Genomic DNA, 15377 nt, shown 5'->3' with positions numbered 1-15377 from the left:
GTTTCCAAAGATAAGCACATTTATAACTGTATTGCATCTCTTGTCACCCGGCGTTACTTGGTACATTTCAGATGAAAACAGGAAAATCGTCGTGGTCTTCTGGGGTCTTTAATGTACCTTCCCTTACATGACAGGGGCTGGAACTAAATGTCAGGTCTCTTAGTCCCTTTGGGCTGCTACAACAGAAATACCATAAACTGGGTGGCTTATAAACAGCAAACATTTACTTCTCACGGTTCTGGAGGTTGGGAAGTTTAAGATCATGTCACTGGTAGATTCAGTTTCTGGTGAGGGTCTGCTCCCTGTGTCACAGACCCCATCTTTTGGCTGTGTCCCTAAGTGGCAGAAGGGACAAACTAGCTCTCTGGGGTCTCTTCTAGAAGGGCACCAATCCCATTCATGATCTAATCACCACCCAAAGGCCCCATCTCCTAATACCATCACCTTAGGGGTAAGGATTCTACATATGAATTTTGGGGGGTCCTAGACATTCAAACCATGGAGTGGATTCAACTTCAGTCTGGAGTATTTGGAAGGTTAGATACCCTGAGGCCCAGATAAAAGTTCATGGGGAGGGCTGGGGGGCTGGTGGAACAAGGACCCCAGGATTTGAGGGAGATGTCAGAGAAGCAAACTCCCTGAACCCCTTATCATTCCATGCTGACGTTTACGTACTCCTTGCAGGGGAACACTTAAGAATCTGTCCTCAGGAGTACACGTGCTGCACCACGGAAATGGAAGACAAGCTAAGCCAGCAAAGCAAACTGGAGTTTGAAAACCTGGTGGAGGAGACGAGTCACTTTGTGCGCACCACTTTCGTGTCCAGGCACAAGAAATTTGACGGTAGGTGACAGTTTTTATTTCTCGTTGTTCTGGGTGCGCTTTTCGATGCGAGAGTCTTGATATTATATGAAAAACATTTTCTTTAAGTGGAAGCTTTTCTCTCCTTCTTAAACATTTATAACTGTGTCTATTTTTAGAAAAGGCATGAGCACTCTTGACAATTTTTATGTCTTGGAAAAAACCTGAGTTAACAAAGAGCTGTTTGGCATTTGTGGTTCGCCTGTGAGATTTATTCTGAATGATTTGGCTTACGTTCTCATTATTAGAGTGATTCTAAGTCAGGTTTTGTCACACCATAGCTTGTCTTCAGTTTCCATCTAGGGATTTGCTTTGAAGTCATTAAATGTCATTTAAAATTATTTGAAATAGAACATCACTTTTAAGAGGACAGGCTTGTTTTAAAATGCCCAGTGACATAGACTCCTTTATTTTAGAGTTTTCCCTTCCTATAGTATAACTACATTTTATATTGTAGTTGCAATGCATCCAGCAGAAGGTTTAGACCCTTCATTTATTTCTTGATAATAAGCAGTCGACTGCGTTTCTGTATTCTATTTGTTAAATAAACATTTTGTATTAGAAAGCACAAAGGGTGAAAGTAATTATTACTAGGTTTTCAGCATTGAATTTTCCCATCAGAGCCTCAGAAAGATATTCAAAAGCAATCTGACTTTTATCAACTGAATGAACAATAAAAATGATAAAGATAATATTCTTAGGTGGTGAAAGTTGTCAGTGCTCTGTGAAATGAATGCACCTTACTATGGCTCCTTGTAAACCAGACTTGCAAATTGTAGGGACCCTTCTTTGTGCGCCTTTGGTTTTAGGAAGTTGCCCGAGGGCAACAGAACCTTCATTCATTTCCTCTAGCCTTTCCAATCAATGCACAACAAAGCCAGTTCAGAAAAACCTTGCCAAAGTTCGTCTTTTTTTTCTTGGGTTTTTTTTTTTTTTTTTTTTAATACTCTCTGTAGTAGGCAAAATGTTCTGTTTCATTGCTGTTTTAAACTGGCCACACCAATTTCTTTAAATCAGTGCTCGAGGTTCTAAAAGGCTGGTCCACCTGGTGGTGTTTCAGTACTCAAGATAATGTGACATTTTCCGTGTAATTAAAGGGACGTATATTTTTGCAAGTATGTTTCAGCATCTTCACATTCTTCCTCTGTCTCTCGCTCTGTGTTCAACTGTATATGTGGATGTATATGAAAATAACTTTATTTAGAAGTGATGCTGCAAATGTTGTTCCCTTAAATGCAACTAGGAGTACTTGGGAGTTGGCCTTGATTGACAGATTACAAATCCAGTGACCTTCAGGAGCTCCTGAAGGGGCTCCTGTGTTTGAGGAACTATAATGTATCGGTTCAAACTGAGGCAAATTGAAAGGTCTTATTCTTTGTTACAAAAAGCAGGTGAGGGTGATCTGCTGCTTCTGACTTCTACCTACTTCTTTAGAAAACAACTCTTAGGGCTTTTATAAAGCTGTGCTCCAAAATTAAGTAGGAATAATTCCAGAGCAGTATTCACAGTACATAATATATATTCCTCTAAGGTAGATTTATGGGGAGTTGATTTTGTATTTTTTAATGAGTAAAGCTATTCAGCAAGACTGAGCCAGGTACTTCCCGTATTCTCCTATCAATGACTTTCAATATTTTTGAATTTATAATTGGTAACCCCAGATCTCATTACTCTTACTAAAGAAACCACTCTCTCTTTGTGTGTGTGTGTGTGTGTGTGTGTGTGTGTGTGTCTCTGTGTCTCTGTCTCTCTCTCCCTCTCTCTCTGTCTCTCTCTCTCTCTGTCTTTCTCTCTCTGTACAGGTACGTTTTAAATTTTTCTAATGTACTTAGGGGTATTATGTCAATTGGTTTGACAAGACATTGATTTTGCTAAGATTCAGTCTGACGTAGAGGGTGATGAATTCTCTAACAACAGTGCATTTCATTGTAGTTGCATTAGGCTGGGATGGGAGAGAAGATTTTTTTCAAGGAAGCTTTTAGCTAAAATCTAAATGTGATCCTGGTGAGCTCAGCTTCTGAAGAGCTATCTTTAAAAAATTATAAAAATATATAAATTAAAAAGTCACCATTATAATTTCTGATCCTTCATTAGGCAATTTCATGAAGGTCAGCCATGCAATTGTATGATTTATCTTCTTATCCCACAAAGGTGATCCTGCTAAGTCACCTTTCAGGAACGCTGGTGCATTCATGCGGGCAGTTTCCCATTTGTCCCCTTACTTTCTTTAACCACTTCCTCGTGGCATTTATTGATGACTGTCAGTTGGTGTGCAGAGGAGCTCTTTCTGGGATCAGCTGTGGAATGTTACCCTCTGAGCTTTATTTTCCCAGATGAGACCAATGGTGCTTTGAGAGACTTCAGGTTTATTTTTAGTAGCTTCCTATTCTGTGGGTCATTTTGCATTATTGCTGGGATCTCTTGATTCCAGTGTGTTCATTTTGCATTTATGCCTCTGGTCCCACTTTCTCAGAGATCTTGATTTCTCATCTGGATTTTACAGGTCTTTGTTGGCTATGTGTTCTTTATTATATGAAAGACGACTGTATTATATGAGAAAGTGACCACTTTCCTTCCTATTTTCAATAAGTACAGCAACTAATTAAATTGCACCTAATATATGTGATTCAGTCCATACTCTATTCAGAGAGGCTAGATTCTATCACTGTTAATCATTAGTCTATAGTCCTGGCATTCCTTATGATACTAGAAATGTTTTGATCCCATTTAGCTTGTCATTTTGGGGCAGAGGTGACTTTTAAAATTTGAAATTCAAAAACATGTAACAGAACATAAGATTATATTTATTGTCATATTCTTTCCCATTTTCTATGAATATCTTTAGTAATATTTAGAAGATACTGTATAAATTTATAAATATTCATTGCATGGTCAGAAGCTAAACCTGAATGAATATGAATTTTCCCCAACTTTCTTAAATGGCCCAGCTTTGTTCCATAGCCCCATTAGCCGAAATGTGTGGCTGAGAGGCAATGAATAGAAAAAAAAGGGTAGCTGAGAGGCAGTGAATTGAAAAACTATATAATATCGATTGCAGAAATTTCCCCTCTTTGGCAGAGAATTTCCTTATAACTGAGTAGCTCTTTTTCTTTTTAAACATAGAGTTGAAATATGATGAATATATATAAAATAAAAGTTTATGTTCTTGGCACTGGTACGTTTCCAAGTGTCTTACAAGGTTTTTATTTGTTTGTTTGTTCTGCCTTTTCTGGCCAAATCTCCACCTCTGGCTGCCGTTACACATCTCTGCAAGCCCCTCACCTGTTGGCCAGGGCCTGGCCACTGCAAATGTTCCCTCAGAATACACAGGGATGCTCTCAATTTGCTCTGTAACCAAGCCCAGGTTTTCTAACACACCCAGTGGTTAAAATTATGGATGAAGACCCAGCCAGGTACACCTGGAAGAATGATCACAACTCTGTTGCCTTACTTCTTGCCTTTCTCACCTCTGCCAAGTACCCCAGACAGCCAGAAGTACATAAACAAATAAACGAATCATATAAAAATACAGAAAAAGTGGCATCTTTGTGTGTCCACTCATTTTCCTAGCATTTTTGTGTTTAGTAACTGTCTGACCTGTCCTATTGGTATTTGTATCTAAATCCTAATGGCTGTCATGCTTCTAAGTGTCTAATTTGTTAGGATCCTAGGAAAATGGAGAACAATCCAATACTCTGATAATATTAATGGTGATAATAGGCAACATCTGGCCATGTTCCTTGCCCGTTACAGATGTTAACCTATTTAACACAAGTGAATTGCAGGGCAAAGCCACACAGACACTCAATGGCAGAGTCAGCAACCCGTCCCAGGCTGAGCACTCCTGGATCCTTGCTCTTAGCTGTAACTACCCCATAATCTCTCTCGTGCTTTCCAGCCCCCAAATGTGCTGAGATTTCACCATCAGCCACATCTTTTCCTCTATCTCCCGCTGCCGGTTCTGTCCCATTAATTGTGGGGAGGAGGTGGAAATGTCTTACAGAGAAAAGTGGAAAGAGATTTTTTTTTTTATCCTTAAAAAACGAAAATTACCCATCTAAATATAGTCCAGCCCTCAAGGAACCTGGAGCCTGGAGAGAGTAAATGACTTGCCAAGTTTCCACCAAGAAAGATGAAACCAAGACTGTAAGTTGATGCTTTTGACTTACATCAGATTTATAAATAGTAATGTGATAGCAAGTCAATATTCAGTTGAAATTCTAACTCAGCTTTTATTTGTTTTGAGTGGACACTGGCTAAAAATTACTGATATTCTTTTAACAAGGAAATAGTGATATTGGTGGGTAAAGAATCTAGCCATATTTTTGGAAAAGAATCTAGCCATATTTTTTTAGGTAAAGAATCTAGCCATATTTTTATTCCATTGAAGGTCGTCCCTAAATTAAAGGGACGTGAGTGTTTTGTGCCAAAAAAATGTTATTAAATCAATGAAGGCATATTATTTATTTTTCTCATCTCACGAAGCCCTGGTAGCTTCTCTCTCGATGTAGGCACCAGTACCCTCTCCTCCAGAATCCTGTATGGAGTATAGATTATTCAGAGACAGGAACATTTAGTTGAAGGGATATTTTCTTTTGGCAGTTTTTTCTTCAGATTTATTTGAGCTGGTATTTATTCACATCTGAAGCTCGATATGAGGTTTTTTGTTTAGTATGTTCTTGGCCTTATTATTTTACTCTCCTTCCTGGTTTTTATTTACGTGTTTTAATGATACACATTTGTCTGGAGATTTTGGCAGCAAGTATATTTTTTAAAGCAAATTAAAAAAAACGTTGAGCAGTAATTTCAATCCTCCCAAAGAACTTATTCCATGGTAACACCCTCAGACTTCTCATTTTTACTGAATGCGGGAATAATTTATACATGGTGGCATAATATTTTTGTGCTGCAGATCTGCATGTGTTTTCTTTTTAAATATCACTTCTCATCTATATATTGTAGAGATGACAGTAATGTAATAATATCTTTAAAATATGGTCTAATTTTCTCACAGAATACACTTATTTCAGAAGCAAAAATTCCTAAGTTGTTTTCCTTATGGTAGTAGAATCTTCTGTATTTCCTGTCACATGGGTGATGTGTGTGTATGTGTGAGTGAGATTTCAATTTGGAAACATTTATTCAGAACCTACTGTATAGAAGGCACTTAACTAAGTGTACAGTAGATACAAATATGACTAATAGTGACTAAAATATGGTCAGTCTGTCACAGAGTATACCTTGTTGGGGAGACATAAGTATAAAACTAACACTAAGGAAGCAGAATCAATTATGCCATAAAGTAGAAGTCCAATGGAAACAGAAAGGAAGGAGTCAAGTATTTTATTGAGAGGCACCAGAGAAGACTTTGGAAGATGGGACACACAAGACCCTTAAAGAGTGACTTAAGGTGGTGATGGTTAAAGAGGTGACAGGCACCAGAGATTTTGTTTGCATGTCCACAGAGTCCTTGGGACGTGCAAACATAGTTACGGTTGATTGTCCCCAACAGTGTTACCTTATTGACATTCGGCCTACATTTATGACGTAGATAACCTGTAGAAACCTTTTTGGTCCTGTATCCGTCTGCTATTGTTTTGTAACAACTAACCACAACATTTCAGGGCATAAACAAGAAGCGTGTCTTTTTCCTTGAATGCGTCTTTGGGTTGGCTGGAGTTTGGCTGTTCTGGCCTGTGCTCAGCTAGGCCTGCCTCTGAACCACGGATCTGGTCTGGTCTGTTCTAGACGTCTTTGGGAAACAGCTCTCTGCCTACGTTCTTCTCATGGTGGAGTTTGGACCTAGCTTAGAATTGGCAGGTGGTCTTCTCAGGTTCCATTGACCAAGGCAAATCTCATGGTGATTCCCAAAATTGACAGGCAGGGTGTATAGAATCCCCATGGAGATGTGGAGATGGGGGAAGGAGTGAATATTCTACATCCTAATCTACCACAGTCCTCGACTGACTGCTATTCCTTAAACAACGTTTTACCTTCCACGTTGACATGTGGTATATATATATATTTTTTTTTTGGCAGGGGGGCAGGGGTGGGGGGAGGCAGATTTTCTAGGAATTTGAGAGTAATAAGTAATTTCTAAATAAAGCACAGTTTGGCAAACACACCCGTTATAGACTACGTCCCATATCCTAGCACACTCAGAACACACACCACTTCCATGATATTATTCAAGAATAAATAGATGTGATATTTCCATTTCTTTTGCTACTAGCCCCCTTGTTTATTGTACAGAATAACAAGCTAACTGTAATTCCTAAGGGTTATCATGTTAATCAGCGTAGGAAGTAATTAGCCAAATGCCTCCTTGAAGTTTGCTGGGCCACCACCTCAATGACATGTATTTCATCTGGAAGACACTCCTCTGGAAGTCAGGATGTGCTGAATTGGGTTTTAGAAATTGGAGAAATGGTCTCACTGGCATTGGAAAGTAATTTGCCAATTCTCCCAAAGGGCAGACCTTCCAAAAACAAGAATCAGCTAGCCAGGGATTGAGCGTTGCCAGAACTAGTAAACAGATTTATAAATCACAAATGCCTTCCATGTGCTTGATGTGGGAATAGATGATCCATGGCAGGGCATTCTTTAAATTGCAGTGCATGAAGAACCCAGATCTTTGTACAAGTGAAATTTGTCTCTCTCTCTCTGTCTCTCTCTCTCTGTCTCTCACTTTCTTTCTTCTCTTTGGACAGATCTTTCAAAACTAAGGAAACACCACTGGTCAGCAGCTTTGTGTCCTCTGTGATGGACTACCAATCATTTTCTAATTGTTACACCCGCACCACACACCTTTGAGTAACTGAAAACATTAAGCTCTCAGTGTAGTTGTAATATTATCATCTTATTATCACCAATTCCCTTGTATGGTGGGTTGGCTGAGCAGCTGTTTCACAGACAAGCCGATTTCTTTCAAGTATTACTCTATCAGAGGCTGAAACCAGCCTACCAGAAGGGTTCTTGGTCCTGAATATTAATGAGCAGACAAGTGTCTGTTCCCTGACAGTGGCTCACTAATCCTTTGAGTAAGTATGGCTAAATTACAGGAGAAATTTTATTTCAGTTGAATTGATCTGCCACTGGATAGAGAAAACAGGTTTTCTTATTTTAATGAAAATCAAGAAAAATATTTAATGGTATGTAAATTAGAGCTCAGTGGAAACATTTTTGTCTTCAGACCTGAGAACACAGTAGCTCAGTGTGGACTGGTTCAGCTGCATGGTGTGTGTAAAGATGACGGAGACCTCATTATCTCCTGTTAGGTGTGGTGTGCAGTGGGAAACAGTATAAGCCCTCACTCTCTAACTGGAATTTTGTATCATTTCTCAAGTGATATGGAATTGGAATAAAAACGGGCTTTCTTCCTTCACCGAGACAATGTAACATCTCCCTTTTCCAAACAAATAGCAGGGTAAAGGAATAAGAAAAGTGTTTGTATGCTTTTCTAAGATTCAAAAGAAAATTGTGCAGATGAATCTTTATCTGAAATGACGTACCTTGTCCTGATGGAGTCCCTGAAGTGGGCAGATAGAAAGAACAAGATGGGCATAAATGTGATAATGGTTGAAGCTGGTTGATGAGTCCATGGGGCTTTATTATAATGTTCTCACTTTTGGGTGATTTCTAAATGTATGTAATTAAAATTTTTTTTAAAATAGAGAGAACTGACTTGAGCACATACAGGATGAAGATTTCCAGACTGTGAATTCATTCTAGATATAGAACAATGCCAACAGGTATTGCCACTCTGTCTTGCGAATTCAACAGTAGTAAATTACACAGGACATACATACCATTTTCAAATTGCAGAGATGAACACAACTTATAGAGATTTTTAACTCAGGTCAAGGCCACTTAGCTTCTGCTTCCACCCAACATTTTATTATTGTGTTGCTAGAAGAGGCATCTCTAGTTTATCCACAGGAACAGACCTATTAAAATGAGGCTTAATCCTTAGATCTTCCTGTTAAGTGTGATTCAAAATGTCAAACTCTTTGTTAGAAGATGTATGGACAGCAAGACAAGCAGATTATTCAAACACAAACTTTGGCAAGATTCAGAAGAAAATGTAAAGCATATATTATAAATGCATTGTAAATAACATTTCTATATCACTAGGTAGTCCTCCAGTGATTCTCGGTTGAATGACAACCAGCATGAGCTCTGGGAGTTTGGCATTTTAGCAAACCCAGAGGAAGAGACAGCTTGTCTGAACAGTTAATTCCATATGATTCCATGTATTCTATTAGACAGGAGGAGAACCCTGATCCCGCATGTGGAGGTAGAGTTGGTAACCAGCTATTAGCCTGCACGATTCACGACACTCAGAGAAACTGTGAAACAAATTCAAAAAGTACTGATTACATTCTCAGAAGTTTCCATTTATTGTTCTTTCAAAAGGGTTTCTTATATTCATTAAATGGACAAATATTGTTCTTCAGATGATTATATATAGTAGTACATGATTTTCACGCTGTTTCCTCCCTACCTAGTGGTTTAATTGAGCCCAAACAACTTGAAAATGAAAAGCAAACTTGGAAGGAAGATAGCAGGAAATCGGGCCTCCAAGGCTTTTCCATGCTGGAAGAAATTGTACTTCTCCACCTATTTTTTATTTCTGAAAATTTCTTTGCATATTTTCTCCTTTTGAAAGAACAGTGCGTGGTCATTACAGGTTTTGGTCCTCTTGCCCTCCTGTCTCCTTCTCCTCAGCGCTTGTGTAGTTGACACCTTATCATTTTCACTTATTTAGTAGTGTTCTTTTAATACTATTCTTTTACAAAAAGTATGATCTACTGCGTAGTCCCTCTTGAAGTGTAAGCTCATTAAGTATAGAGATTAAGTTTCCTATTTCTATTTTATCTTCCTATACTTGACTTAATATGGAACATATTGAATAATGCTGCAGTGTTGCCTGACTATGGCACCGACCTGCACAGACCCAAGGGCACAGACCAGTCAGATGAATTACTTAAGTTCCTATAATAAATACCGTAGAAGAAAATGGGAAGCCTTGAATTCTAGTTATCTACTAACTCTTAGGGTCCATAAACCTGGAAGTCATATTTGATTTGAGCAGCATTTATTCCAGTGGATTTAATGGAACTAATTTTAAATTCCCAGAATGAAGATAATCTTGATTTGGAGTGGAAATAGAGGCCCTTACCTCAAAAAGCGGGATGAGTGCACACACATACGCACACACGCACACACACACAGGTGTATACACATGAGTACGGTGGGGTCAAGGTACACATTAGTCACTTGAAAGACCAGTTAACCCACAGATTTGTGTGTTCCAACGCTGGAGATTCTGATTCTGTGGTCCCTTAGGGACTCAGAAATCTTCATTTTGCTTAAGCATCTCACATCTCTGGGTCAGCACACTTTGGGTATCACTGGTTAAGTGGAGTTGAGAGATCAGTGATCAGGATGTAGATCTGAGTCAGAGAAGAATGACAGCGGCTTTTAAATCTTTGCTTTATCATGTCAAAGTCAGTTTAAGTCTGCCAATAAAACGTCCCCACTATGTAAGGTGGGATTCAAGCATCTTTTGACCAAATGGTGGATCTTACACATTAAGCAAGTTTCTCTTTTCTCCTTCGGATTTTGACAGTGAATTACACTCCAGATCCACAACTCATTTAATCTTTTGCTGATCAAAATTATAATTCAGTTGAATTTTTTTATATCTGTGAGCTAAAAAATTATTTTCTTTTTCCTCTTTTATTTTCTAGTTTATAGGATCTAACAGATATTTATTTTTCACCATCTAGAAAATACATTTCAATTTTTTTCTTTTTTTTTTTTTTTTTTGCTTGGGTGATGTTTTTTGAAGCCAAGAATGTAACTTTTTTTTTTTTTTTTTTTTTTTTTTTGGCTTGGGTGATGTTTTCTGAAGCCAAGAATGTAACTTTTTTTTTTTTTTTTTTGTGGTACACGAGCCTCTCACTGTCGTGGCCTCTCCCGTTGCGGAGCACAGGCTCCGGACGCGCAGGCTCAGCGGCCATGGCTCACGGGCCCAGCCGCTCCGCGGCATGTGGGATCCTCCCGGACCGGGGCATGAACCCGTGTCCCCTGCATTGGCAGGCGGACTCTCAACCACTGCGCCACCAGGGAAGCCCCTGTAACTTATTTTTAATAGCATTTTTTGATTCTAAAGTATTATATGTTTATTATAGAAAACTTGGATTATTTAACTTTAAAGCATTAAAGAAGAAGTTACTTTAAATTTATGCTCACTTGGGGGGGAAAAAAAACTGATCTCTGAGGAAACTGAGGTAAAAATGTAATAATACTAATATTTGGTTTCTCATGAAAGCTTATTCAAATAACTTCAAAAAAGAACTCTTAATTAAGAGTTGGAACTCTTAATTTCTGTGTTTAATAGTTTATAAATATAAAATGAAAAGCAGAACCCAGTGGCTGTAGGAGGGAGGGGATTTCCTATTTTCTGGGGATAATATTTCCCTACACTTCGTAACATTTGGTCAATAAAACTTTGGACCACTTTTACTATAATTGAGTTGGTAGTCTTTATTGAGAATGTAATCAGAACTGTGACAACGTAGTTCTGAAGATTTGAGTGGTGTAATAAATCATGATTTATATTAACGAATAGGTCAAGGATGTAATTAGGATGAATCCTTCTCACAAAGTAATGATTTAAGGAAAATAATATGACAAATTTTAATGTCCTCTTGGAATAGTAGTCTACGGTCTACTGACTTTGTTCAGCTGATCATTAGGTCAGCCAGGCTTGCTGTCACTCGCTCCGCAGTGCCCTGATACGTTTTACTACAGGAAGTGGCTTCTATCACCGTTGTCAGGCCTGGAGAGTTCCAAGTCCCACAGACAGAGGATTTGCACATGGGCACAACCTCCTGTCAGTTTCAAGGTTTAGCTCTTTTCTGGTGCATAGAACTCTGGATTGTGTCCTGAGATCAAAGAAGTTTGGGAACTAACTTTAATTCATACTAGTGTTATACATTTTTAAATTGCTAAATACATTCCCCAGAAGTATGTATGCTTCTGTTTTCCAGTGTTTGAGATTATTTTTCCCTTTGATGCTTCTAAATCAGGAGTCTGGTTTTTTCCATGTAGATTCTAGGTGCTTAATGCCAGCCCTCCATTTTTTTCTTTATTCACTCATTCATTCCCCATAGATGAGGAAGGGTCTACATTGTTCATGACACTATGGCAAATATTACTTTTTAAAAAAGCCATGTAAGCAGCACAGACCCTGGAGTCAGCAGACTAGATTTCAAATACAAGATTTGCAATTTGTTAAAGTAACCTAGGAAGTTTCTTGAAATCTTTGGGTTCCATGTTTTCTCTTTTCAAAATGACTGTAATAATCGTAGTTTTGAAGATACACATGAGGAGCCTAGGGAGAGTCTAGCAAAAAGTGAGTATTGTTTTTTTTTTTTTTTTGGTACGTGGGCTTCTCACTGTTGTGGCCTCTCCCATTGCGGAGCACAGGCTCCGGACTTGCAGGCTCAGCGGCCATGGCTCATGGGCCCAGCCGCTCTGCGGCATGTGGGATCTTCCTGGACCGGGGCACGAACCCGTATCCACTGCATCGGCAGGCAGGCTCTCAACCACTGTGCCACCAGGGAAGCCCGTGCTGACTCTCCCCTGCTCTTCACTCTGGTCATCATCATTGTGCTTACGTTGTTATCCTTAAGGAACTGACAGTCCCACGGAGCCACCTAGACAAGAGCCTAAGTAGCAGTAACGCAGATTGGTGCCATGAGTGAAAATACAGAGAAAGTGGTAGAAGGGAGTGAAATTACTCCATGATGGGGAGACCATAAACAACTCTGTGAAAAGACACAATGAAAACTGTCTTGGAAATTAGGAAGGATTTGGACCTCAGTTCGGAAGGATGTGTAAATGTGAAGGAAGGCGTGGAGGTGGGGAATCTAAGAATACAGGCTTAATTCTGTTTGTGGAACAAAGGGTGCTTGAACGAAAGAGGAGTTGGACCCATTATTAAGGTCCTTGAGTATGTTTAAAAAGTGGAAAAATCAGTCTATTCTCTGAAAAGGAACAGGTGTTCTTTTTTATTTTCATTTAAATAATTGAGTTGACTGTTGATTTTGTAGTTTTGTTGACAAAAGTTAAAATCCCTGTTGAACAACAACTAACAAAGTTTACACTGTGGAGTTTGTTCTGTTTAATGGCTGACAGCAGACATGTGGATTAGAGAACAAAATGAACTCAGTTGATTCCTTAGATCCTTCAGTGTGAGCATCTGTATAATAATATTTGTAAATAAACAGTGAACTTCCAGGCATCTGTGATTGAGTTTGATTCATGTGTGGTGCATGTATGAGAATTCTTTACATTAGGACTGCGAAAATGTTGGTTCTACCTCAAAGCACAAAGTTTCGACAGTGATTTGTGGGGAATGGTAGGTTTAAGTATAGACTTTTCTTCTGCTATCCTACTTTCAGGTTTCTCACTACAGTGAATGTGTGTTACTGTTAGAATCACAGAAAATGTTAAATGGTTCATCGGATTATGAGCTGAACATTACCTTTCATAAAACCCTTCTGCATACAACATATCTCAGCCCTTGAAATGAGTTGTCCTGTGGAAATTTTCTCATGAGTGTGTCAGGTCCCAATTTCAAAAGTGAATTTGTATTTAAAATTGTTAAATTTCACATTGTTTTATTTCATAAAATGTTGAATTTCTGTTTCAAATATCTGGCATAAAAGTCCCTGCAACGACATTACATGCAAATATATAGGACAAGAACCCTGCTATAAATATTCCAATCAGCAACAGTAGTGGACGTATAACTAATGATAATTGCCCACTTCATGTAATGAGGTGAATTTTCTCAGTAATAATTTAGTATACAACTGATTTACTCTCTAGATCGTTGGGGCTGGTGAATACAGATATCTCTGTGCACTCAAATCCTTTCTATCACAGAAAATCCCAGAGCCTGTGGAGCTCCATTAAGAAGTTTACATTATATAAAGACATTCATATTTATTTCTTGTACATTTATATAGCACTTATTAAATTGCTGTTGGTTTTTCAGAGTTGCTTTTTAACAACCTTAAAATGTGTAATTCTTAAATGCAGCTAAAATCTCCACTGGTTCAAGTTATTAGAAACGGACTGATCCACAATAGCATGGTGTGCTCTTGGCTTGCTGCCAGTGGTGAATGAATGATGCATCACCGGATGACTAAGGGTAACTCTTATCCCCAGGTTCACTCACTGTGGTTAATATTGAACCAAGTCTATCTGTGCAGAGTTCTTTAAGAGGCCAAGACATTAAGATTCCTTAGCGTAAACATCAACCGGGCATCACCTGCACACCTAAATGTATTTCTTGCCAATGAGTAATGCTGTTCCTTCACTACATAGTCTACACAGAAAATGCCAGAACTTGATTTAGGGAGTGCAGCCATCTTCTGACTAAGGTTCTTCATTAAGGGCCTTTTGTTGGATGAATCCAGTTCTGCTCTGTTCCATTCCTCATTTGAATGAAGTATGTTCTAAGGGTCATCAGTTTTAGGCAAAGTTGAAGAATAGATTTTTTTAAAAAAAATCAGCAATATGTTTTCCTTCCTCATAAGAACTTTGCTCAATAGCATAGTACTATGATTTAGTGGGAGCTTAATAAAAGCTACCTTGATAACAAAGCAGAAAGTTCAGCTATTTTTCTTGCTAATGTAATACCCTAAATGTGGCTTTATTCTCTGCTTTCATTGTCCATTGTAAAACATCTTTCTTAGTATTTGGACAACAATAAAGAGACATCACTGTTGTCAAATATCTCAACAATATCTCTTTAACATAAGTAATATATTGAAAGAAATAAAGCATCAGTAACCTTTAGAAAGGCTAATTAACTTGAGCAATGGTGACTAATAACATTTTCTTCACAAAATAATTTTTGACATCTAAACAAACACCAGCACACGGAGTAAACCATAATGCTAGATATTTAGCATTTCAAATTGAAGAAGACCTTTCTTTTTAGTAGGTGATAAGATACTTAATTTAAAGACTATAATTACTTTCTCCCATTGGAATACTAGGGTCTGAGGAATAGAGGATATTTAAGTGTTAAAAATAAAGAAAAATGTGCTTATGAAAAATACTTTTAAATGAGATCGATCTGCATTTATATCAATAATTGCATATTATACCATATTGAGTAACCCATTGTTGTGTTTTTTCAACTGCAGTTCTTATGTCCCAATATTGTTTTCTTTTCCATTTTCCCCAGGAAACAAAAATAAACAGGATCCTGAGTTACACTTTGTATTTTACATTAGCTAATAGAGCTGGTATTGGGAAACAGTGCCAAATGTACAAGAGCTGAAAGGTTTTCTTTTTGAGTATCTGTTTGCAAAACAAGCCCAGGATAATGGAGGATCATTTGTGGAAAGCTGAGCCATGCTGGGTGCTCATTAGATAACTTAGAAAGACTCTCTGGTTTGCTTCCCCCCAGCCCCAGTTGTAGATAGTTT

The 15377-nt window shown here is 38.3% G+C and overlaps 1 protein-coding gene across 1 annotated transcript in view; it reads left to right on the top strand.

Annotated features, from left to right (window-relative positions):
* Positions 1–15377, top strand: part of GPC6 (glypican 6) — a 1074747-nt gene that overhangs the window by 268766 nt on the left and 790604 nt on the right. Inside the window, exon 2 of the mRNA XM_029210314.1 lies at positions 685–843. Within this exon, the coding sequence (XP_029066147.1) occupies positions 685–843 (159 nt within the window). The remainder of the gene's footprint in view (positions 1–684; positions 844–15377) is intronic.

Source organism: Monodon monoceros, unplaced genomic scaffold (genome assembly GCF_005190385.1).
Source record: "Monodon monoceros isolate NGI ecotype Baffin Bay Population unplaced genomic scaffold, NGI_Narwhal_1 Super_Scaffold_8, whole genome shotgun sequence".
Classification (NCBI taxonomy): domain Eukaryota; kingdom Metazoa; phylum Chordata; class Mammalia; order Artiodactyla; family Monodontidae; genus Monodon; species Monodon monoceros.
This window is presented reverse-complemented; position numbering and strand designations above follow the sequence as displayed.